Raw genomic sequence first — 25,902 nt, 5'->3', positions numbered from 1 at the left:
AATTGTATATGCCAGTGGTTGTACTCTCAAGAGGTGGAATCATAATGTGGCTATATTTTCACCATACCAACATATTATTTAGGAGTAGTGGGCAATTGCTGAATCATAGCAGTGAAAACTACAAATAAAATTCAGGCTAACTTGGCAGCCTAATCCAGTCTTTCCACAGAACAAAGGAGGCCTGTTTAGTTTTGGTGAAATGAAATATAAAGCTGCAGTTCCTTCAGTAGGATCTACAGTTTTAGTCCCTTTAGGGTTTTTGTTTCTTTTTTTGTTTGTTTGTTCCTCCCAATTATTTGCTTTTTGCACCAAGCAAGACTATTTTAAGGCAACTTCTACTCTTCCTTTAATGCCAAAAATATTTTCAATATACTAGTTTTTTCAATGTCACTGAGCTTTGAGCATAAAGTCATTTTGGATAAGAGTGCAAAAATCTCATCTGATTTATTATAATACATTCTTCCATTAGAAGTAAGTACCCTTTTAATTGAAAAGGTGGTATTTGAAAAAATAGGCAGCTTACAAAGTCTTAAAGCTATGAATACATTATCTAAAGTGCACAGCTAATCCCTGTTATTTTAATCTAAAGTTTAGTATGTATTTTTCAGTGTTTTTGTCAAGCATACTTTTTTGACTGGCACCTGCTGTCTTTCAAATGTAAGATTTCATTTGTGTGTGCATGTGTGTCTGCACGTGTGTTTATGTTGTAATGTTGTGGCACTTGACCACCCACCCTTTGCTATGATTTAGTGTGATTTCCTGGCTCTATTTCAGAAGGTTCCATTGGATGTATTCCTAACATACTTATGTGGATGTTGCATAGATGTTTGATAAGGAAAAGGAAAAACCAAAGAACACAGGAAATAGTAAAATGGTTTTAAAACTGGCATCCTTGAACATATTTCTTCTCCAAAGCAAACAATGAACTACTGATAACTTATATAATTCCTGCAAAGTACAACTACCACAGGGTCTGTCTCCTTACACCTCAGTAAACTAGACAAATATCCAATGGAAGAGACACCTAAATAATGGAGAGCAATGGATGTGAGAAAGATGACATGCACAGATTTTTTTTTAGGCAACTTAATTCAATAAACCTTCATATTGGATTAGAATATTCCAGATATGGAGTGTAGGAACACTAAAATCACTGGTACTTTATATATTTGTTCATTGCAGTGAATAAGGCCTTTTTTGTTATGTTTTGTTCTTCAGTTTAAATTTTCTTTAACATTTATTTTTGAGAGACAGAGACAGGCAGAGCATGAGCAGGGGAGGAGCAGAAAGAGAGGAAGATAGAGAATCTGAAGCAGGCTCCAGGCTCTGAACAGTTTGTCAGCACAGAGCCTGACATAACGCTCAAACCCACAAACCATGAGATCATGACCTGAGCTGAAACAAGATACTCAACCAACTGATCCACCCAGGCACCCTTCAATTTTTTATTTAAATTCTACTTAGTTAACATACAGTGCAATATTGGATTTAGGAGTAGAATGCAGTAATTCCTCACTTACATACAGCACCCACTGTTCATCATCACAAGTGCCCTCTTTAATACCCATCAACCCATCTAGCCCAACTCCCCCCACCTCCCTCCATGGTTTGTTTCCCTCTCTCTTTTATCCACCCTGCCATATATTCATCCATTTGTTTCTTAAATTCAACATATGAGTGAAATCATATGGTATTTGTCTTTCTCTGACTGACCTATTCCACTTAGCATAATACACTCTAGCTCCATCAACATCCTTGCAAATAGCAAGATTTCATTCTTTTTGATGGCTGAGTAATATTCCATGGTATGTGTGTATGTACACACACATATCACATCTTCTTTATACATTCATCAATTGATGGCTATTTGGGCCCTCTCCATAGCTTTGCTATCGTTGATAGTGCTGCTGTAAGCATTGGGGTGCATGTACTCCTTCAAACCTGTATTTTTGTGTCCTTTGGGTAAATACCTAGTAGTACAATTGCTGGAATATAGAGTAGTTTTGTTTTTAACTTTTTAAGGAATCTTCATACTGTTTTTCTGAGTAGCTGTATCAGTGTGCATTCCCACCATGAGTGCAAGAGGGTTTCCCTTTCTCCACGTCTTTGCCAACGCTTGTTCTTGTATTGTTAATTTTATCCATTTTGGCAAGAATAAAATGGTATCTCATCATGGTTTTGATTTCTGTTTCCTTGATGATGAGTGATGTGGAGCATCTTTTCCCGTGTCTGTTAGCCATCTGGATGTCTTCTTTGAAAAAGTCTGTTCATGTCTTCTGCCCATTTCTTTACTGGATTATTTGTTTTTTGGGTATTGAGTTTGCTAAGTTCTTTATAGATTTTGGATACTAACTTTTTATCAGATGTATCATTTGCAGATATCTCCTCTCATTCTGTAGGCTGCCTTTTAGTTTTGTTGATTATTTCCTTCACTGTACAGAAGCTTTTTATTTTGATGAGGTCCCAATGGTTCATTTTTGCTTTTGTTTTTCTTGCCTCTGGCAGTGTTTCTAGTAAGCAGTTCCTGTGGCCAAGGTCACAGAGGTTGCTGCCTGTGTTCTACCATAGGATTTTGATTGTTTCCTGTCTCATATTTGGGTGTTTTATCCATTTTGAATTTATTTTTGTGTATGGTGTAAGAAAGTGGTCCAGTTTCATTCTTTTGCATGTTGCCGTTTAGTTTTCCCAGCACCGTATCTTGCCATCCAGTGTTTCCCAGCATTGCCTTTTTACCATTGGCTATTTGCTGCTTGTCAAAGATTAGTTGATCATATAATTGTGGGTCAAACAAGGCCTTCTTTTTCCAAGTCTGTTTATTTTGAGAGAGAGAGAGTGAGCATGAGTGGGAGAGGGCCAGAGAGACAGGGAGAGAGAAAATTCCAACCAGACTCAGCACTGTCAGTGCAGAGCCCAATGTGGGGCTCAAACTAACAAACCATGAGATCATAACTTGAGCCAAAATGAAGAGTCAGACCTTAGCCAACTGAGCCACCCAGGTGCCCTAGGCCTTTTTAATACAGTATCTTATATGAGGTACACCATTTTTATCTCAATATCCTCTCCTCCTCTGGAAAAATATGACATTTGAGAAATTTGTTTCTTTCATATTTTTCTAAGTTGTGGCTATTAATTAACATGAATACAGACACCTATTCAAAGAAGAGGAAGAACTTTTATAGAGAAAACATCTTAGTGGTCAATTTTTTTCCTAGTGTTTTATGTATTATTTTATTCAATATTATTTTTACTAAGCTATTTTTAACTAGATATTTAACCAGGTTTAATTAATATTTTGTCTCTTTAGCACTTGGCCCTCCATGGAGGCTACTTAATATAAATTTGTTGAAATAATTCTCTAATGCTAATGACTGGGATTAGAAGAAAAGAAAAAGAACTAGTATTTATTGAGCAGCTTTATATCAAGGTGTATTAGATATTTTACGTGTGGATCTTATTTCAAGGTAGTGTTATTGGTGTGGATAATGGTCAGTAGTGGTTATGTTGGCTTCTATATTGGTTCTCCCCACTTTGGGAAGTCCTTTTGTCTTTTGTTATTCTGCCTTTTCTAGCCATCCTTCATGTCCTGTTCTGGCATTCATCTTTGTAATAGAACTTGAGACCTTGCTCAGCACTTACTGACTTCTTTTTCCCAGCCTCCATGTCTTCAGGCAAACCCCTCAGGTAACCTTCAGGACAACTCCTTCCCTGCCAACTAGGCTTGGCTCAGGACAGGACCTGCATTGCACAGGATCCGGTGATGGGCTCAGGGCAAGATGGCTCTTCTGGTTAATCTGTGCTTATGTAACTAACCTTTGGGTGGTAGTGGGGTGAAGATACCTGTCAAAACTAACTTAATAAGGTCTTCCCCAAGTGCCTGGGTGGCTCAGTCGGTTGAGTGTCTGACTTTGGCTCAGGTCATGATCTCACAGTCCGTGGGTTTGAGCCCTGCATCAGGCTCTGTGCTGACAGCTCGGAGCCTGGAGCTTGCTTCAGATGCTGCATCTCCCTCTCTGCCCCTCCTTCATTCACACTCTGACACTCTCTCTCTCTCTCTCTCTCTCTCTCTCAAAAGTAAATAAACATTAAAAAAAAAAAAGGCTTCCCTTAGTATGCAAAAATAACTCTCACCTCACCAACTTGTGAAACAATGGATGATCAAAGCTCCTAAATTCTAAACCCTAGAATAGTTCTTATCACAGGAGAATATTATATAGCATATTTTACTTCCAGTATCAGTTATTGAGATAATACGTAATGGTAAAAAAATCTTTTGAAAAATCAGTTCACACTTTAAATGAATTCATCAATTACAATGAATCTGCAGTGTTTCATGTTAATTATGGATTGATAAAGACTCAACATACACTGCCACTGTAAATTTTCATTTAATTAGCCAGGGATATAAAATGTAGCAGAAATGGTTTGACCAGAGAGGATGGAAGTGAATGCAACTTAGCATAACAAAACTTCCCTGGGCCATATTTCTCTAATGAATATATGCAGTTGCCTGTGTGTAAGGTGCTGCCAGGTCCAAAACAAAGGATATATTGCTGTATCACAGGTGTTTATACTTGGGACTCATTCAGGAAAACTAATTATCCATGCCTTTCATTTAATAAAATGCTTATAACATGAAAGTGCCCTGGGTCTTACACCAGGATCAAGGTCAACAAGACCACATACTCTAGAAGAGGAAGAAGGAAGCATTAATCCCCAGATGGGTACCTGAGCAATATTACCCCACAGTGTTCTAGAACACTATTTTCTAGAACTGTATGTTCTAGAAACCTATTTTCCCAGAGTCTACTCCTGACTTTGGTTTATGACTTTTAATCCTGTTAGTTCTGATATACATTTCTGTTTGAAGACCAGAATTACATTTCACCATATGTTGCATTTTACCATATGATGCCCCTTGGGTCCATGATGGGTGGTCATAGGCTTATGTTTTTGTAATCAGGCAGCATTTATTTAATTCACATCAGTAAGTAGGACTTTGCTTGGCTATGCTTTATATTATTTGACCCTTTTGAAGGTTATTTTGGTTTGTAGATTTTATAGACTCAGTGGGTACCAATTGACTGGTAATTTTCTTCTTGATGCTTCTGTCACACTCTGACCATTTGGAACCTCTTCAAGATGATTTTATTTTCCTTATTTAAAACCACTTCCAGGTATGTTTGAAACTGTCATTGCTCTATTTCAATAAGGAATGACAAAATCATCTTGATTTCCATTGTTCTAAATTAGGAATCATCAACAACTCATCAAGGAGCCTAGGTTTCCTTTTTAATAGTTATTTTTGAGAGAGAGAGAGCGAGAGAGAGAGAGAGAGAGAGAGAGTGAACAAGATGGGGGAGGGGCAGAGAAAGAGGGAGACACAGAATCTGAAGCAGTCTCTAGGCTCTGAGCTATCAGCACAGAGCCCAATGCAGGACTTAAACTCATGAACCATGAGATCATGATGAGAGCTGAAGTCAGACGGTTAACCAACTGAGCCACCAGACATTCCTTATCTTCTTTTAAGAGACACTAAAGCGATGAAAATACTAACACCATCAATACTATCATTTTTGCGATTTTCAGAAAAATATAAGATTTTGATGTTTTGTCTAAAATTCTTTTAATTTCTCACGGGCTGTGAATGGTTTTGGGGGTAGGCCCAGCATCTCATTACCACTCACATGCCCAGTCCAGAGCTCCAGACCGCTGCCCATGTTACTCTGTAGTGGGCAGCCTTCTGGTTTTCAGCACTCTTTCATTATCCTTTTAGAACGGTTCCCCAAACTTGCAAACCTGTTAAACTTTTTGAAGAAAGTATGGGAATGGGTAGAAACCTCATAAACTGTGGTCCCATTCCAAGACTTTAAAATGAACTGAAATCAAAGAACATAAAGCCACTTTTTAAAGACTATTGGTGTTGGAAGGAAACTTTGATAACAAATTGGCCAGGCATACTGTCTGTCTCCTCTTTCTTATGTCAGCACTATGTCCTCAGCAGCAGATCATTGAGAAATATATCCAAATACAAAGCTTAGTTATAGGGAACTTTAGTTAGTTTGCTTTGAAACTGTTCAGTTCAATATTCAGGGGGCCATGGAGTGTCCTGGAAATAAAAACATATATATATTTTTTTAACTTCTCAGCCCAAAAGTAAACATTCTTCCTGATATGCCTCTATTCACACATCTGTTTTAAGTAGATGTACTTTTTTGAAAAAATGATGATAAACATATATTTAACAGATAACATCAGTTGTGTTCTAAAGGCTTTACAAGTATTATCTCATTTAATTTTCAAAGCACCACTTGTGGCAGATACTGTTATTAATCCCTTTTTACAGATAAGGAAACTGAGGCAAAGGGTGCCAAGTTTCTATAATTCGCTATTTATTACATAGGTAGTAAGGGGAAGAACAGTCAAAACCAGGCAACCTGAGTCAGTGCCCAGGTTCTTAGCTACTATGTTCTATTTCTGTAATAAAATAGGCTAGATAAGGATAAAATGTTTATCTGGGAGCCCAAAGAAGGAAGGCAGTAGCTCTATTCAAGGCAGTCAGGTAGAATTCACAGAGGAGGTTATATGACCAAGAGTTTTGACAGCTCTAGGTATGGTCTTCTAATGCCAATGAACTTGCCTTGGCTCCAACAGGGTTGACAAATCAATGGCAGCAACAGATTGAATCCATCTTTTCTTCTTCCTTTGTATTTTCCTTCCTTTATTCTGGAGCTCAATTCTATGGCTCAGCTCGGTCCACTTTTAGTTTCTCTTCCATTCTTTTAAGAAAGGGAACCAGAATTTACCTAAACTCATCTAACAATGATCTGAATGGTCTCTTCCTATTTCTCAGACCTGGTTGGGTATCTTTGTGTTTTGTAGGTAGTGGAATTGCTTTGGCCGATGTTGTTTTTCTCATAACAATTTGGATATTGCTAACTCCCATTCTGTTCAGTTACATTTGCTATGACCAACTATACTTTTCTCAGACTTGTGCACAATCATCTGGTGTTTTGGTGTTTATAAAAGGTTTTTTATTCTACATTCTACATAAGTTATTTTCCAAATGCCCTGCTGACTTTGCACTGATACTGAAAAACAGAATTCTAACCAAAGAAAAGGTTCTAGAATAAAAAATTTTCAATAAGTGTTTAAAAAAATACTACAGTGACTCAGGCCTGAATTTGATCAATCTTCCTCAATCAAAGACACAGTAAATTAAAAAAGAATTCTTTACCCTTTCATCAATAGAAATGTTTTGTTGAAATCTCCATCCATGTATCCCAGGTGATAGAAAGTTAACATCAGATTTGCCTCTGAGGAGAAGTCTTTAGCACAGACATTTAGAATAGTTACATTTGGAATTAATCTTTCCCTTGTTCACTTTATCAGGCAAAACCAGTGAAGACATCATTTTTCTTAATTATATAAAGAAAAGGAAGTGTGTCCTACTTCAAACTTTTCTTTCCTCTATTTAATACCCCACATTTAACTTCCTCCTACTACTTCCATAGCCATTTCTACAGGAAGGATGGAACCCGCAAGCACAGAGCTTCTCTCCCTCATGGTCAGGAGAAAAAGGGCTTGAGTGGACGTGCAGCACATCCTCGAGCCCTGGGCTTAATTTCCCTTTGGGGATCTCATTGTTCTTGGCTTCTTAGCTAGTGAAGGAAGCAAGAGCCAGGAAGTCTCACTATGGGCCATCCTGCCTTCTACTGGGCCTGCTATTTAGTCACTGGACCTGGTTGTGGGACACAGAGGAGAGGTTTCCACTGACATGCTCCCCAGAAAGCTTGCCACAGTGAACTCATAGCCCAGGCCTGAGGCTCTTCTGCCTCAAATTGAGCCATCTCTATTATTCTTCTGTCCTTCCCCCTTTTCCAGATCTTTCTCAAAGCCTGGCCACTTGGTTCATGTACCAAGAGTCTGTGCACCAGTCCTGGTTCAAGCACCAGCTGCAGGGATCAACCCACTTCTGATGCTAATTGAATTATTTAAAGGGGTTTTGAATTTGTGGGAAGAGAGAACAGATGCCTCCATTGTAGATTCCGGTTTTAATCAGCCAAGCATACAGAAACTGACCAGAATGGGGAGGCCATGCAGGCAGAGCAGAAGCCGACAGCCCAGGGGTGGCACTTCTCCTACACGCTGTTCCCTGTTGGGGCTCCCCAGTCGTGGCAGTGTCTGCATGGGGCTGACTGCTGCTGGAGCTGAATAAAAGTCATATATGTGACCATACAGTTGCTCTATATTAAAGGTTTACATCTTCACTGTGTTAGAATTTACTTTTAGAAGTCTAGGCCTTTCCATTTAAGGAAATACTTGCAAGGAGTTGGCTCTTGAATCAGATGCAGGGTCAGCAGGGTCACATCCTCATCTGGGGGCAGAAAGCAGAGTCAGGTCCCAGGTGGTTCAGAAAAATATCTCTTCTTTTTCTTCAAACTTTTATTTCTGATCCTTTAATCTGGTTGGGTAAAAGAACATTATCTCAAGATATATTTCCTGGACACAACCAGATGCACTGAAAAAATTTTAGGATATATATTTTGTGGGACACCATATTTATTTTGCAAATAGGCAATACCTACTCCTGAGGGCCTCAACAGCCCCTGAAATAACTTTGAAGCCATCTGCAGGGATGAGGCCTCATGTGTTTTTAACATCAATGTTCATAATTACCCTCCGTAGAGCCTTGATTATTAGATCTCTGATCTGACAGCCTTGGTTGTCTTTCTCTCTCTCAAAATGTGTAATAATGTGTGGCTTCACAGAAAAGAATATATTGCTGAGCTTTTTATTCTGGCCTTGTAAAACTGCAAACTTAATCCTGATATAAAAATATCAAGAAAGATCTGCATCTTGGTTCAGGTGTTTGGTTTTTATTACAAAAGCAGACTTATCAGAATCCCCAGGAGAAACTTGTCCGTGTCATGTTTCCTCCTTGGCTCTGTTATCCCCATCACACAGCATTCATGGAACCAGGGAGCCAGTCAGTGAGCACTGGGCTTGCACTGCAGGGAGGAGGGCTTACATGGCACAGTTGATACTTGGCAACTTCAAGGACCACACATACTGAGGAAATCAAGTCTTCCTCTCTGAGGACCACTTACTTGGTTTCAGTTTTTAGCACAGGTAAGGTAAGTTTCCATGTAAAATGCTTGCTCATTTTTTCACAGAATTAATGTATCTCAGTACTCAGAAAATTTTAAGCTCTTTAGCAATTTATAGTATTTTTTAAAAAGAAAATAATTGAGGCGTGCATTATTGTCTGATAGCTTGTTAAGAAAATTAGGTAGTGACACTAATCCCATATTTTAACATCGGTATTAGAATGAAGCACTACGGATACAGTAGAGAAATACAAATGGAATGCGTCAACAGACAGGCAACAGGAAAGGGTATTTGACATTCCAACATCGTGTAAAGCACAAGAGACAGGATTTCTCAATTCCTTCATGTAGAGTACAGTAATTAGATGCCGTAGTCATCATGAAATCCTTAGATACTGACAAAATGCAATGAAAGCATAACTTTCATTAGCTGCAAACAATAGAAATGGAAATTAAATAAGTTCCAACATTTCTACCTAAAAAGCTACTTTCTAGGTCAACATTATCTGTCTACTTTCAACAAACATGATGTATAAAACCCTGGATTAACTAAAAAGCCCTCATGAGGTCTCTTGGCAGGCAACCAGTCAGCCTGGGACACCCCAACTTCTATGCCCTTCCTTTCTACAGAACGTTGGTAGCCATCTTGGGGTCTGACAAGCTCACACCTGCAAACCAGCACTTCTTAGATTACTGTTCTTTATTTGAAATTGGCTTGTTTTCTTTGTGAGATACCATGCATTCTGTTTATCCCACACCATGTGTAGTGGGTCAGTGAAGTTATAGAGTGTAGTATCTAAAGAAACATAAGAAATTACTGTTTCTACATTTTTAAATAAAGCACTATTTCAGTTTTTCTTTAAGCCATTACTGGGATGACCTGGTACTCAGAAGCTTTTCCTTGGGACAGGAACAAGGAGAATTGAAATGCTCTTTTCTGTGGGCGTCAGATACCTTAATCAGTTATTTTTAATTTTGTTTGACCCTCCTAGAGTACTAGATCAGCCTTTTGGTTAAGTTTGTCCTCCCCTTTCCTCATATATTTTTCAGGAATTAGAAGAAAATACAGAATTTCCAAACCTTGTATTCAACACCTTTTAATTGTACCTTCAAATTGAATTGTACCTTCAAATTTTGGAGTAAAGACTAGTGTCCTTACTAGATACTAAGAAGTAACTTTTGCCAAGGCTGTAGGGACCACAGAGATTAACCTCAGGTGATATCTGAGAGAACATGGTGGGGAAAGGAAGGGTTTCTGCTATAGAACCTCTCAATTTTTTCCCATCCCTTCTGCTTCCACAGGAACCCCAATCCCACACATCTCTTTCAAGGGCAGTGCTGGGCATATAGATGCATTTGATTAACACTAGACAGGTTGATAGATGGATGTTCGTTTTCTTACAATGGAAAGATTTTGTGGATTTATCCCCTTTAACACTAGTGTGATGGCTTGGCAGATTCTGCACCTCTGCTGTTGGGAAGGGCAGTAGAAAGCTGTTGGCTGGCTCTTCTTCCACTGTTCCCATGGCTATTCCTCCTGAAATTTCAAAAGAGAGCTAGGAAGCTTGCACTTTTGAGAACTTGGGCATCCTCTCTCTGTGTGTCTCTCTCTTCCCCTCCCTCCTTCCCCTCTCTCTCTATTCCTTTCCTTCTCTCTTCTATCTCCTCTGCTGTCTCCCCCTCTCTCACTCATGCTCATACAACTACTGTGTCTGTATTGAACCACAGTTGTCTATGCCACCCTGCTTTTCTCTTCTGTTCAGGGGGACCACCCTCCTTGTTGGGTGCAGTGTACCAATGTAGACTAAGATGAATAAAAGTAATATAACAATAGCTAATATTTGTATAGTGACTTTTATAGTTTACTGTGTACTTTCATACATAACTACTTATCTCATTGAGTCCTTACAGTCACCACCTCCCTGGTATTATGATTGTATACATTTTACAGATGATGAAATGGCACTTCAGAGAGGCTCACCAATCATTAAAAGGTATAGAGCTTTCAAGTCATCACAGTATGTGTGACATTTTATTTAGACTGTGCTCTTCTGGTAGTCACTTTTCCAATTTAAGACTGTGAGTTGGATTAGCTTACATAGTGTCATTATTTACCTGGCTCTCCTTCTTAGCGGTGCAGAAAAAACTGTATAACCATTTAATTAATTTACTTTGAATTTTCTGGTAACATTTTTTTTGCATTTGTGTTAGCTATTTTGAACCCATTCATCAGCTGTAATTGAGATTCAAAAGTCCTTATTGGCAAGAATGCTATATAGTGATACTTGCTTGCTTCTCTCTGTTGAAACTGTTCCATCTGAGGTAATTTTTTTAAAGTTGTTGTTATTACCTTATAATTGAGCCAGTGCTTTTCCTGCTCCTTTCCCCTGTTTTAATTCCTCTGATATTGTTTTTTCTTTCAAGATTACTTTGAGTATTTTAGTTTCTCTGCATTTTCATATAAATTTCAGAATCAACTTACTAATTTCTACACACACACAAACACACACAGCCTGCTGTGAGTGATTGAGATTTTGTTGAACCTGTGGTTCTCTCGATTTTACTGTTGCTACCCAAGAAGCCTGAAGAGCTCCTGAAATGTAAAAGCCCAAGGCAGAGCTTCTGGGGGCAGGCATCCAGGGACTTCCATGTTCACTAGCAACTAATGAGGTTGGACGTGACTTAGGAGGAGCTCATGTCAAGTTCCATCTTAGCAATGGGAGGCTTCCACACCCCTCCAGCTCCACCAGTCTAACGGATGTGAACTTTCCTCTCTGCTGTTTTTTGAAGTAAGTTGTTTACTATTCAGAATAGAAAGCAGGTGGTGCCTACCTGTTGAGAGTTCCCTGCATGGACTGAGCATCTAAAGACGGTTCTCCTGTCCCAGTCCTCTTCACTTCCCTACCAGACAAGACCTCTGAGGTGAGCTAATGACTCAGATGGAAAAGAATTAGTTTTTTCTCAGTTCTTCTGCAGCCTGTTAGTTATACTTCTGTGGACATTAAAATGAATAAGACCTTAAATCTGCTGGGAAACTGCTTACCACCATTTCCCACTGTATTGTGTTTGTACTTAAAAACCCACAAGAAATGAAAGTACACGTGAACAAACAGACATGTAGAAAATTAAATACTTGTGACATTTTTATGAGTCTGCATGTGAATTTCTGCCATTAGAGCAATTATTTCTTCATGAAGCCCCAGGGATTTAGGTTTTTCCGGGTAGAAGATTTTTACCTAGCTCTTGTAATTTTACAAAGAAAGCTTTCATTATTACAAGGCAAATTTACATGAGTGACTTCTACTATATAAGCTTGGTAAAAGAATAATAGTGGATAATAATTTATTTACTCAGATCCCTCTAGGAATTTTTATAAAATGGTACCTTGAAAAAATACAATAATAATATTTTGGGTTATTAAATCATAGAAATTAGGGAGAAATAATAAAGTTGAGAAGGTGAAAGAGTTACTGGAGATAAATGACAATGTGCTTTTGGCCTGTTCGCTGGGTAAGTTACTTCCTTTCTTTAGTTCTCCAGTGTTACTGGCTCTACGTACACTATTGTATTTGGATTTACACCCTTTATTAACATTATTATATAGATGGAGAACCCAGTCAGGGATTTTTCCAAGATGACATCTCTGCCCATGACTCATCTTGTCAGATGGTGAGTGACTCTTCTTCAGCGCAGCTACGCCAGGTCTGGTCAGAGAAGATCTTGCCAAAGTAAAGGAATCTTCCTTCTGCCACACAGAACTCCTTCCCCCTGATTCCTTGCTTTGAGTCTTATGTGAATTGACTGCTCTCTGCTCTCAAAAACCCAATGAGGAGAAAGATATTTAAGGACACAGTGCACCTTCTAGCCTCAGTACTTAACTTAGATTCCTGTGTCAGTTTAGGTCACCTCAGAATTACCCATTTCAGTCTCTATAACTTCACCCTTCACAGAGATGCCTTCATTGATTTTCATTGCACTGCTCTGTCCTTTTATCTTTACTATATATAAGCACAATATTATATAAGTAATATTATTATGAATTTTTAAAATAAGGCTGTTAGAAGGTTTACTCCTGTGCCTTTAAATATTCCAGGTGCTAAAATCTTTTTTATACTTCAGTATCAAAGAAAATTTGTCTGTGGAGGATGAGGAAAGATTTGCCATTGTTTTCCACTAACTCTAGTGGAAATTTAACAATTCTGTGAGTTCTGAGGCCGCAGTTTCATTAACAGTTTCTGTGACTCTGTCCACGATAGAGATTACGTTACCATTGTAACAGAGATCTTAAAATATTGCTTTTGAGTTTCTGTGACTCTGTCCACAATAGTAACAGAGACCTTAAAATATGCTTATGTTTATCACAACTTTGAAATTAGAATATTAATAATTAGGCTTGCCACTAGATATTAGTATTTAATATATTATTAAAGAAACAAAAATATCATACCACAAATTGCTTGACAGTTGGTTCTTGACTCTGGCTCAGGATTTAGTGATATGGTGTACTCATCAGGTAAGCAGTGATGATTTCTTTCATCCTGCTTTATCAACACTGGCTTTAAATTTTTTTGAGTTAGCCTATTGGATGTTGGAGTGCCTTTGATGAACCAGGCCAAGCATGGAACATCTTTTTCTATTTATTCGGGTATGATCATTGATAGTTAGCCATCTTTTCTTTCAAGTGTGGCCATTTATTTAAACATTAGTAGAATCTCATGTCATAAGGGCCTGTTTCCTTCCTAATTCCACACCTAAAGGCAACACAGTATCAGGGAGAGAAACCCATCTACCTTTAAACAACCGGATCCTATTATTTGTGCTGCCCCATAGAGGTGGCTTTATATGACGGAAGGATAGGTATAGCGATGAGCACAAAAAGATTTGTTGAGGGGTTTTGTTTTGTTGTTTTAAATAGAAACCCAAACCTGAGGACATAATCTATTCATTTTACATGTCTTAGGAATCAGTAGTGTTTATTAAGAACAAAAGAAGGTGCCTTTTTTGTTATATCACATTTGGCCTAAATATAGGAGATATAAAGTCAGATGAAATTTTGTAACTAAATTTGTATATCATTCCACTTTACAAAATGTTCATTTCCTCAGGTCTTTCTTTCATCTTATTTAAGTGAAAGATAAATGATGAGAGTAGTCTTTTCTTACTAAATAACTTGGCTTCAGCTTTTTTTGAGCATCTCAATTAAGTAGATCTGACTATGGATTTGTTGTTATTTAAAGAACTTAGAAACTTGCAAGAACTCTTGTATTTTATTACATATGTTTTTAACAATTAAAAAAATACATAATAGAAAGCACAGGGAAGTACATAAAAAAGCAAATAAACAAAATCCCATTACCTAGAGTTATATCTGCCAGAAGTTTAGTATATTTTTTTAGTGTTCTTTTTTCTTAGTTGTGTGTATGACAAACCATCACAAAATGTAGTAACTTGAAACAATGACAATTCTTTAGCTGGAGATTCTGTAGGTCACAGATTTAGGCTGAGCTCATGGGGATGGTTCTTCTGTTCCAGGCTGATTGCCTCATTCATCTGTGGTCAGCTACAGAACAGCTTGCCTTTTCTTGCCTGGGTTCATGTCTAGCACCTCAGCTCTAGTCCATGTGATTTCTGATATTCCAGTACAATAACTTGAGTTTGTTCACATGACAGTCTAGAGCCCCTAGAAAAAAATCGCAGAAGTGTGCTAGGCTTCTTGAGCAAAGGCTTTGTATTGGCACACCATTACTTCAGCTGTATTCTTTTGGCTGAGGCAGGCTAAGCCACAAGGTGAGTCCATATTCTAAAGGTGAGGAGGAATAGGGTCCAGACCCTGAAAGGAAGAAGTGCAAGGTCACACTGCAAAGGATGTGAAAACAGGAAGGAATGAGGATGTGTGGGCATTATTGCAACATACCACAGTGTGTGCGTGTCGTGTGTGTGGAGAAAAATGAACAGCATGTGCAATTATACATTCTACATTTTTCATCTCCAGATGGGCTCCGAATCTAAGTTGCTAATTCAACTCTGTGTATACTGGGGAGTATACTGAATATAAGGTGGTTAAATGATTTCTTACCTGAGACGTATCTCAATAGGTTAAATGATTTCTTACCTGAGACGTGTCTCAGTAGGTGTGTATGTAGAACAGAGGAGGTGCTCAATAAATCAGAAAAGAAAGGAAAAGAAAATGTAACTTCTTTAGGCAACTGCTTGAATTCCATTAGGTCCACTTCCTGGTAGGTTTTATTCATCCTCTAATTTCTGTCTGTTTCTTCTCTTGGTTGATGACACCAAGTCACTTGCTATAGGAGAGTGCCTGCCTCTAAGCCCTACTATATAGCCTCTCACCATCTCTGAGATCTTGGGAAAGACCCTTGACTGTGTACCTCAGTTACCTTACCTATTTACTGAAAATAACACAGAGTTGTTGGGAGAATTTAATTAGCTCAGGTATATGGACATATGTTGGTAACTCTACATGTGTAATGATGCCCCAGGAGCATTCTGATGCTTTTATGGAATGTTTATAACATTTTCTTACTTAACCTTTTTTTTCACATACCCAGCATTTCAAACTGGCTCTAGCTTTCCTTAAAAGAAACTGTGCTGTTTTTCCCCTTAAACCACTGTTTGTGCATTTCTGCTTAGTGCATGTTGAAGGAAATTTAACTTTCTCAGCCTTTGCCTGTACACTAACATTCAAAACACCATAGCCATTTCATAATCTGATAGAGCCTCATTGTTAACATCAATAAGATCCTTAGACTTTTCTGATAAGAAATATTTTTGAGAATGTATAATCAGTTATGGGGAATGCTTGTCGATAAATTTTCTCTGCAAAAATAAATCAGAAATCCTACCACAATGGCATTATGGAAAAAAATATGTTTTCCTTAGTACTCCCATGAAATGGTCATGCTTGAAGCTCATGGAAATTTTTATTTGGATAAAGGCTATGTATTTAATTTGTGTGCTGGGAATCTTTTCAACCAGCCAATTTACATAAATTTCATGCCTAAGTAGGAAGAAGGTAGCTGTAGTCTAGAATCAACCATTTCTCTATCAAGTCTGTATCACTTTTCTTTTCCCATGACTGGTCACTTTCACTTTCCAGACCCTGTGAATTTCACCATAAACTTTCTTTATTCCCTCCCCCTACTCATATACATGCCTACCCATTCTAAGAAAGGGAACATCTTCCTGAAACTTCCCTTTATTTCCTCTTTCTTTTTTCTGGACCATGAATGATTAGAATTAGTCCACTCCCATTTTGAAAATGTGTCTGTAACCATTCTTACCGTTTGTTCATTCATCTTTATTTGTATTTTATTTAATATTTTTAATAGTTTATTTTTAAGACAGAGAGAGAGACAGAGCACAAGTGGGGGAGGGGCAGAGAGAGAGAGAGAGGGGAAACACAGAATCTGAAACAGGCTCCAGGCTCTGAGCTGTCAGCACAGAACCTGATGTGGGGCTCGAAACCACGAACTGTGAGATCATGACCTGAGCCGAAGTCAGATACTTAACCTACAGAGCCACCCAGGTGCCCCATTTATTCATCTTTATTCATCCATTCACTTGTTAATTCATTCATTTATCATTCATCTAGCAGCAACAGTATTGAACATGCTGAGGCAGGTGTTATGGAAGAAAAGACATGTAGGCCTGGTATTGATGCATGGATTTTGCGCTGCTGTAGGAGGACCAATCCCTGAAAGTTCATTTGGGCAGGACTTGAAGAGAGTTGGGAGTGGGATGGAGGCCACCTTACATGCCTTCCCTCATAGGGACCATAGCTTTGTGCCTATGTTTGACAAGGATTAGAATCAAAAGTGGATGAGGCAAAGAACAGAACGGTGATGGTTTGGGGCTGGATTCAGCCGTTCGCGTGAAGTCAGGGTGCTACACAGTCATCCATGCCAATTACTGAGGAATGGCAGAGAAGAGTGGTTTGTTAACCTGGGCTAGGGTCTTAAGTATGGTCTCCACTTAACAAAAATGGAAGGAGTTAACAGTGGCCAAAAACCAATTGCCCGTGAATATAGGTAGTTTATGTACTGTCTCCTTGTTTTTGTAGCAAACCTTTAATATAAGTATTATCCCTCCTACAGATGAACAAACTGAGGCTGATAAAGATTCAAGATCCCAAGATCACACAGCTAGTAAGTAGCAGAGCTTAGAATTCAAGTCCAAACCATTGTTTCCTTAGAGGGTTAATTCCAATTTTAATAAAATATGCACACAGGAACTAATATCATAGTAAAATGTAGTACTTGCAGTCCTGACCATGAGTGTTTTTAAGTTAGTTTGACAGAGAGGGACAACATCTACAAAAATTGCCACCAGCATGAAGTCACCCAGGGCCACTGTAGAGGGCCACATAGGTTGTAATGTCGCCCCCTACAGTTAGCTGCATCCTATACGGTGCTTAGGAGCAGTCGTGGGCCCAGTTTTGGAGTTCTGTAACTGCAGACTGCTTTCACTTGTGTTCATTACTAACTACATCTGAGTTATTCTCTTACTTTAAAGGTTAGATATACTTAAAGGGGTTGGGTGGAGAATGAAACAGGGAACTAGGTAATTATTTCAGTATGTATCACATACTGTGGCCTAGTTATTAATGATGTCTACCTCAAGCATAGTGCACTTAATCACTACAGCCTTCTTACTGTTGTCCTTTGTCAAGAAGTTTACACACCTAATTGCATAAAAAGGCAAAGAAAATTCCCCCAACCAACCCAACAGTCACTGGGGAATGATATTAAGGAGAAAAATAACCCTTATATTTTGTTAGACATGTGAGAAACTAGATGGCAGAGCTCACTCTACAAGTAGGAAGTTATAGGGACACACTTGTTGGGAGGGAGTCACCCCTGCATCCAAATCATGAGCATCTTTGTCCTCAGTTCCTTACCCCAGGCCCTCATCTTTCACTGGGTCCATTGTGATAAGCTCCCCACTCACCTTCTCCACCTATAGCCATATAGACCTGGATCATTTCTCTTCCATACTTAAACCTCTCAGTGGCTTCCTTAGGCCCACAGGATAATGTCCTGACCCCTTAGGATGGCAAAGGAACTGCCCTCGTCCCTTCTTCCTCTCATAGCCCCTGATCTGTGCCCCCAGCCATTTCTGTAGTCTTCTGCCTTCTCTCCTTCCCTCCCACACAAGAGCAGGACGTGGGGAGAGTGGGAGCCTCTTACTTAACAGGTGCCATGTGCCAGCTAGTAAGTGTGTAGGGAGTGTGAGAGCAGCAGTAATCAGCATATCACCACCATCATAGTAAAGATCAGATCAGGCACAACTTGTCAGTAGTACTAAACCTGAGCAGATTTGTACGGGAACAGGATGTTTGCATGGCATTCAAGTTTCTCCCACAGATTGCTGGTTAGTTGTAAGGGAAAAATAGTGATTGTAATGTGGAAGAATTGGACTACAGTTTGTTTAGGATCAAAATTAACATCACCATTAAGAGTCAGACAGGCATCATGTGCCTCCAGATGTGCTATCCTGAGAGGAATACATTTTCTGTGTGGTGTTCTGGCCAGGAATGTATAACTTGAATCCAATCATGAGGAAACATTAGGTAAATTAAAAAATGGAGAAGGGGAACTGCATCTTTCAGAAGTAGCTTCACAATCATAAAAGACCAAGACTGGCTGTGAAAATGTTCCAGATTAGCAGAGGCTGAAAGAGAAGCAGCAGCATAGTGCAGTCCCTGACTCCCCTGGACCCTGTGCTGGAGAGCAGGGGCAGGGCTGGGGCAGGGCCAGGAAGTGGGGGGGGCATTGAAGATTGTTACTGGCTCAGTTGACAAAATTAGAACATAAGCTGTATCCATGTTACATTTACTAAAGTTAGTAACTGTATTGTGGTTATGTGAAGGCACATTGCTGTGCTTAGAAAATACACAACTGACGTTTTTAGGATTAAAGGCCTGTGATGTGTGTGTGTGTGTGTATAGATATATATGTGTATGTCAGTTGTGTATTTTCTAAACATAGGAATTACATATGTAAAGCATTGTGTATGTAAATTTACAAAAATATAAAATAGAGTTAGAATATGCAAATAACGGAAATGATGAAAATGTTAAAAATACCAATAGGTAACAGTAGGTTAATCTAGGTAAACGTTCAAGAGTATATGGGTGTTTTTGCACTTTTGAAATTATTCCCTGATAAAGTTTAAAACTTAGAAATATAGATCATGACCACGTGAATTATTTTTTCCTAAATAAATATACCTTTTCTTTTATGTCTCTATCTTTTCTCTTTCTCCTATTTCTTTTCTCTCATTTTTGTGTGCCCCTTCTGTTAGAAGTCCAAGGCTGGCGAGAAGGGCATCTCTGTGGGGCAGACGGTCATCACGAAGCATCGGAACACCCGGTATTACAGCTGCAGAGTGATCGCTGTAACATCCCAGACCTTCTATGAGGTCGTCTTTGATGATGGCTCCTTCAGCAGAGACACATTCCCTGAGGATATAGTGGTGAGTCCATCCCTGGGGGGTCTGGTCTCCGGTTTGCTTTTTGTATAACTAAATCAGCTAAACCTTTTAAAACCAGCTGAACCTTTCAACAATCTTTCTTTTAACTTTTGGAGTAACTCATTTCACTTAATATTTAACTCAGGTGTGCTTTATGACACTGCAAAGAAGAATTGTTTTCTAGGAGGTTCCTAGTGTTCTTCATTCTAAATAGTAGCCATGTGAACTTGGACTCATCTTCCCAAATTCTTTTAAGTAAGTGAGAACTGTGTGTGGCTAGGAAACATCAAATACAAATTCACCTATTCTTTTCTATTACAGACCATTAGCATAATTTGAATTCCTTTACTACCTCTTTTTCTTTATGCTTAACTGGAAAATATGGCTTTTATTAATCTGACCTGACAGTGACATCTGTGATCCAACAGAAACATCTGTGGATGTTCTATATGGGAATAACAAAAGTCACTTAGGAAAAAGATTGTGATTTTTACTGAGCTTCTTCTTAACTGCTCTGATATAGGATGAGTAGGTGTGTGCATATGCATGTCTCTCTGGCTCCTCCTTCCTCTGTCTCCTCAGTAAACACCTTGGGACTTAGAGGAACACGTGAATGTGCCTCATGGGCTTGCTTAAGTTTTAATAGGGTGTTTCACGAGAATCACACTTTCCACAAAGGGTTTTTAAACTGAGCCCAAGTCACATGCATGAGACCAGGGTTAGTCCAGCGGTCATCTTGTATACTTCCTGTATTTAAGGGAAATTTATTTTGGGGTAGGAAGGCCTCAATAATGTAATTATAACTTCTGTTTGATGCTTTGCTCTTGTTTGTACTTGGAAGGGCATTTTTTTAATGATTCTTTAATAATTATGCATTATGTGTGCAATTGATAATTGAACGTAACCGTAGGAGATTGCTCATAAATATTTCCAGAATCTTGGTCTCCTGGGGCAAAAGTAACATTGATTCAATCAGTTTTGTTATATTTGTTTCTCTGTGCCATTAAGAGGGACAAGTATGTAAACAAAGTGACCTTATTTGAAAGAGTTTAAAGCACACACATTTAGACAAAAAAATCCCAGGACTTAATTATACACCAAAAGGGTGAATTGTGTTCCTTTGCAGAATTCTACCTAGAACTTCACTTTACTGCATCATCTTTGCCATTCATAACCAGTAGTCCTTAGGTAACACTCTCCTTTTTAGAATTAGTTATGTCTTGAAGCAGTCAATCCATGGTTATTGAGTGCCTGCTATTTGCCGACACTGAGTGCTGGGAAAGATAATGAGAATGTGTGATTTCTGCTCAGTCTAGAGGAAGGCGGGCTGATAAATAGGTACTTTCTATACCATGTGAGAAATGCAATAAGCGAACCAAAAGCAACTTACCACCAGTTGGGTCTGGAGGGATGAGTAAGAGACTTGACAAGGTTAGTAAGGGGCTAATATCAACATGTTCCACTGGCCAGGACTGCCTTAAGAAAGTGTTGTCCTTGAACTGATTTCATCCTCACAACCCCACATACTAGGCAGTACTATTGTTTACATTTTGCTGCTGAGGAAACTGAGGTACAAGGAGGTAAATAACTTCCCCAAGGTCACACATAGCAAATAAGTATCAGAGAAAAATATTCAATCCCAGAGTCTGGCTTCAGAGACTAGGTTCTTAACCCCTGGGAAGAAAGGAGGAAAAGGGACGTACAAGGGCAAGAAAGCCACAAAAAAGGCAGGAGATGGAGGCCTTCGCCTTCAGCCCTGTCCAGTTACACCCTCCCTTCAGGATTAGTGTTCTTTCGTGCAGACTGTGACCACTGAGCTGGCAGAGTCTAGGAGACTTTGCAGGGTGGGACAGAAGACTTCTGAGCACCAGTCCCCAGCCTGAGCAAGTAGTTAGGTCTTTATCTATGATAGTGCTTAATGAATCCTAAATTCCTTTTCACTTCCTAAGTCTCCATATACCAAGCCTATTCTAAGCTTCCCTAAAATGTATTTAGCTTGTACATTGGAAAAGAATATCTGTGATCCTGGAAATTTTTTGAAATTCTAAAAGTCTCTCCTTTGACACCTTCTGTTTCCTCTGTCTGTGAACCTTATACAAAGATGATCTTAAGTATATGTGAGCGCCGTGAGAAGAACACAGGCTCTAAAATTCATAGGATTGTTCAGGACCACCTTGGCATTTAAATCAATGAGAATGAAGAAGCAAAATTCTTTATGGCTTGATTAGCTGTCACTTAGCATATTTGATAAGTTTTGGAGGTTGAGGTGGCAGACTGTGTTTGTGGTCACAGCTGTGAGCCTTGGAAGGAGGGGCAGCACCTGCCTCTGTCTCAGGTGGTGTGAATGATATTTTCTGCAGGAAGAAATTGGTTACAATCATCTGTGATTATATAATCTTTTGAGTTTTTACAAGATGTAAAAAAGTTTAGGGGCACCTGGGTGGCTTAGTCAGTTGAATGTCTGAGTCCTGATTTTAGCTCAGGTCATGATCTTACCCATTCATGGGTTCAAGCCCCACGTCAGGCTCTGTGCTGACAGTGCTGAGCCTACTTGGAATTCTTTCTCTCTCCCTCTGTTTCTACTCCTTCTGTGCTCTCTCTCCATATCAAAAATAAACTTTAAAAATGTACATAGAGGGAGGGGCAAGATGGTGGAGAAGGGAACATTGTTACCTCCGCACGCCCGTAACCATCAAACTGAGAGGAATAAAAAGCCACAACTTTCTGATCTCCAGGAGCAGAGGTGCACACACTGACCCCTTACTGATAACAGCCTCGCGGATGCCTGAGTGAGTGAGTGAGAACTGGGAACGGAGACTCTGAGGAAGGGAGCACCTGCTCAAAGCGGAGCTGGGAAAGAGAGTGCCCAGAGACTTAGCCCCGGGCTGCAGAGAGCATGTGTCCAGAGGCTGCACAGCGCTGTGCAAGGCTGCCCGCGCGCAGGGAGGCTGTGCAGGTTGGCACAGAATTTTGGAGAGCTGCAAGCAAGCCGGCTGCGCAAGACGCTGTGCACAAGCCGGCCTATAGGATGGTACAGAGCCAGGGGGAAGAGGAGAGGCTGAAAGGGACCTCAGCCCATGGAGGAGAGACAAACTTTCCATTTGCAGCTGCTGGGCACAGGGAGAGAAATCAGACCCCCTCAGCTGGCCCCTGTGGGCCCGGCAACCATGGACCTCAGGTGGAGCCAGGGAAGGGCTGGCTCTCCAATCCCCCCGCGCAGTCCTGACCAGAAAGCCGCCCAGATGCCAGAGGTTATTTTAAAGGTGGGAGAAGCATTAAAGTGCGTGGACTAGGATTTGGAGGCCTGGCAGAACTTAGAAAACCAAAACAATTTGACCCACCAGTGGCATGGGGAGGTTGGACTCAAGAAAGTGGCTGGAAACGCATGGTCTGAGAGGAATTGTGGCGCCGCCATTCTTCTCCCTGCATCCACTAAGGCGGGGCCTCAGAGACCAGCCCCTGAGACCCGACCTACCTACATCGAGCCACGCCCATCCAGGCTGGACAGCTGGAATCTTTTTTTCGTGCTATTTTTCCTTTTTGTTTTTTTTTCCAGTTTTTACTTTCCTAATTATATTTAACTTTTAAATTTTATAATTGTTTCCCTTGTTTTCTCTTTTCTATTTTCCTATTTCCTCTTTTTCTCCCTTTGCACTACTGTGATTAGATCCATCCAGATATTTTTCCCTTATCTCATTCTTATCTCTCTCCTCCCCAGGTTTTATGCTCTCAGACTGTCCTTTATCTTTGGCTGTCTCTGTCCTCCTGGCCTTTTTTTTTCTTTTTTTTCTCCTTTCTTGTCCTCTCTCTTCTTTCATGCTCCTCTTTTTTTTCCTTTCCCATTTGGTTTGCTTGTTTACCAGATCTGTCAGTGCATTTGCATGTTTGTGTTCCCTGTGTGTTTGTCTGTCTGTTTTCCTTTTCAGGACTATCTCAAGAAACAAGCCAAAGCACACATAGTGGAAAGTCTCAAATATCACTGAGTAAGGAAATATATTCATTACAGGCACAACAAGAGAAAGAGAGACACGATTAAAAGAACGTCTCCTGAAACAACAGACCCTGGATAGTCAAAGAACTTCCTTTAATAGAGCGATACTAACAGGCACACAGTGCAGAAGGAGCTTTTAAAACTGATAAGAGACAGAAAGCTAGCCAAAATGATGAAATGAAAGAACTCTCCTCTAAAGAAATTCCAGTAAGAAATCACAGCAACAGAATTGCTCTAAACAGGCACAAGCAATATAACTGAACAATAATTTAGAATGATTATCATAAAATTAATTGCTGGGCTTGAAAAAAGCATCGAAGCCATCAGAGAAGATATTGATACAAAGACTAGGAACCTTCAAAATAGCTGTGATGAGTTAAAAAAAGGCTATAAGTGAGCTGAATAATAAAATGGAGGCTGCCAATGCAGCAGAGAGAATAGGTGAATTAGAAAACACAGTTATAGCAAAGGAGGAAGCCTCTTTTGAGAGAGAAAAGAGAGATAAATTGATGCAGGAGCACAAAAGGAGAATTTGAGACCTGAGTGATAAAATCAAATGAAACAATATCCGTATCATAGAAGTTCATGAAGAGGAAGAAAGAGAAAAAGGTCCTGAAAGGGTATTGGATCAAATTATAAACGGAAATTTCCTCAATCTGGGGAAAGAGAAAGACATTGAAATTCAAGAGACATACTGAACTCCCCTAAGACGTAACCTGAACCAACATTTGGCATGACATATCATAGTGAAACTCACAAAATATAAGGATAAAGAGAGAATTCTGAAAGCAGCTAGGGATAAAAGGGCCCTCACGTACAAAGGGAAACCTATCAGAGTGGTCACAGACCTATCTAATGAAACTTGGCAGGCCAGAAAGGAATGGCAGAAAATCTTCAATGTGATTAACAGGAAAAATATGCAACCAAGAATACTTTATCCAGCAAGCATATCATTCAAAATAGAAGGAGAGATAAAGGTTTTCCCAAATAAACAAAAATTGAGAGAATTCATGACCACCAAACCAGCCCTACAAGAAATCCTAAGGGGGACCCTATGAAAGAAATGTAGTAAGGAATATAAGACAACAGAGACATCAATACAAACATGAAACCTACAGAGAACACAATTACTCTAAACCCACATTTTTCAATAATAACATGGAATGTAAATGGACTGAACACTCCAAACGACACAGAGTAGCAGAATGGATAAAAAAATGAAATCCATCTATTTGCTGTCTACAAGAGAATCACCTTAGACCTGAAGACACCTTCAGATTGAAAATAAGGAGATGAAGAAATGTCTACCATGCGACTGGACGCCAAAAGAAAGCTGGAGTAGCCATACTTAGATAATCTGGACTTTAAAGTAAAGGCAGTTACAAAAGATGAAGAAGGACATTATATAATAATTACAGGGTCTCTCCATCAGGAAGAGCTAACAATTATAAACATCTATGTGCTGAATTCGGGAGTGCCTAAAAATGTACATAGCCCTGTAAAAAAACTCATAGGATTGTTCAGGCCTACCTTGATCTTCTCTCCTTCACCCTTATACTCTACCCCACCCCATCTTATCGCTTACATTTCTGGTTACTTGTTCCAGACCTCTTATATAAGTAGGAGTATTTCAGTCATGTTTTATTCTTTAATATCACATACTTTCTAATAGTATCACCATTTGTTGGTTACTGCGGCCTTTTTTTCTTGGTGAGGAATGAGACATTCCCAGCATGACTTTTCTGGTGGCTCTGTAGGGAAGACTTATCTTCCATTATAATGTTCTGTTAGTCTGGGCTCTCCAGAGAAACAGAACCACTAGGGTTTGTGTGTTTGTATTTAATATAATAATTATATTTAAAGTGTGTAATATACATATTAAAAGTATATGTGTATGTCTTGAGTATATATATTAAAAGTGTGTATATATATATTAAAATTGTGTATGTGTGTGTGTATATATATATGTGATATATATGACTTTTTAATGTTCATTTATTTATTTTGAGAGAAAAAGTGTGAAAGAGGGAGGGGCAGAGAGAGAGGGAGACGGAGGCCCCTCACTGACAGCACAGAGCCTGGTGCAGGTCTTGAATCCATGAATCGTGAGATCATGACCTGAGCCAAAGTTGGACACTTAACCTCCTGAGCCACCCAGGCACCCTTATATGACATTTTTTAATAAAGAATGGGCTTCCATGATTATGGAGGCTGAGAGGTTCCAAGATCTTCAGTTGGCATGCTGGAGACCCAGGAGGGTCAATGGTTTCTTTCTGGGTCCAAATCCAAAGTCCTATGAACCAGGGGAACTGATGT

At 39.4% G+C, this 25,902-nt stretch overlaps 1 protein-coding gene across 8 annotated transcripts in view; it reads left to right on the top strand.

Annotated features, from left to right (window-relative positions):
• Window positions 1–25,902, top strand: part of KDM4C (lysine demethylase 4C) — a 392,424-nt gene that overhangs the window by 329,162 nt on the left and 37,360 nt on the right. For 4 of the 8 annotated variants that reach the window (XM_029919876.1, XM_029919875.1, XM_029919872.1 and 1 more), the window contains 2 exons: window positions 17,219–17,269; window positions 19,428–19,598. In XM_029919876.1, coding sequence (XP_029775736.1) covers window positions 17,219–17,269; window positions 19,428–19,598 — 222 coding nt within the window. The remainder of the gene's footprint in view (window positions 1–17,218; window positions 17,270–19,427; window positions 19,599–25,902) is intronic. The other 4 variants (XM_029919878.1, XM_029919877.1, XM_029919874.1 and 1 more) reach the window with 1 other exon arrangement.

This window comes from Suricata suricatta, chromosome 13, assembly GCF_006229205.1.
Source record: "Suricata suricatta isolate VVHF042 chromosome 13, meerkat_22Aug2017_6uvM2_HiC, whole genome shotgun sequence".
NCBI classification, from domain to species: Eukaryota; Metazoa; Chordata; class Mammalia; order Carnivora; family Herpestidae; genus Suricata; species Suricata suricatta.
The sequence above is the reverse complement of the archived record's forward strand: the minus strand, read 5'-3'. Positions and strand labels throughout refer to the sequence as shown.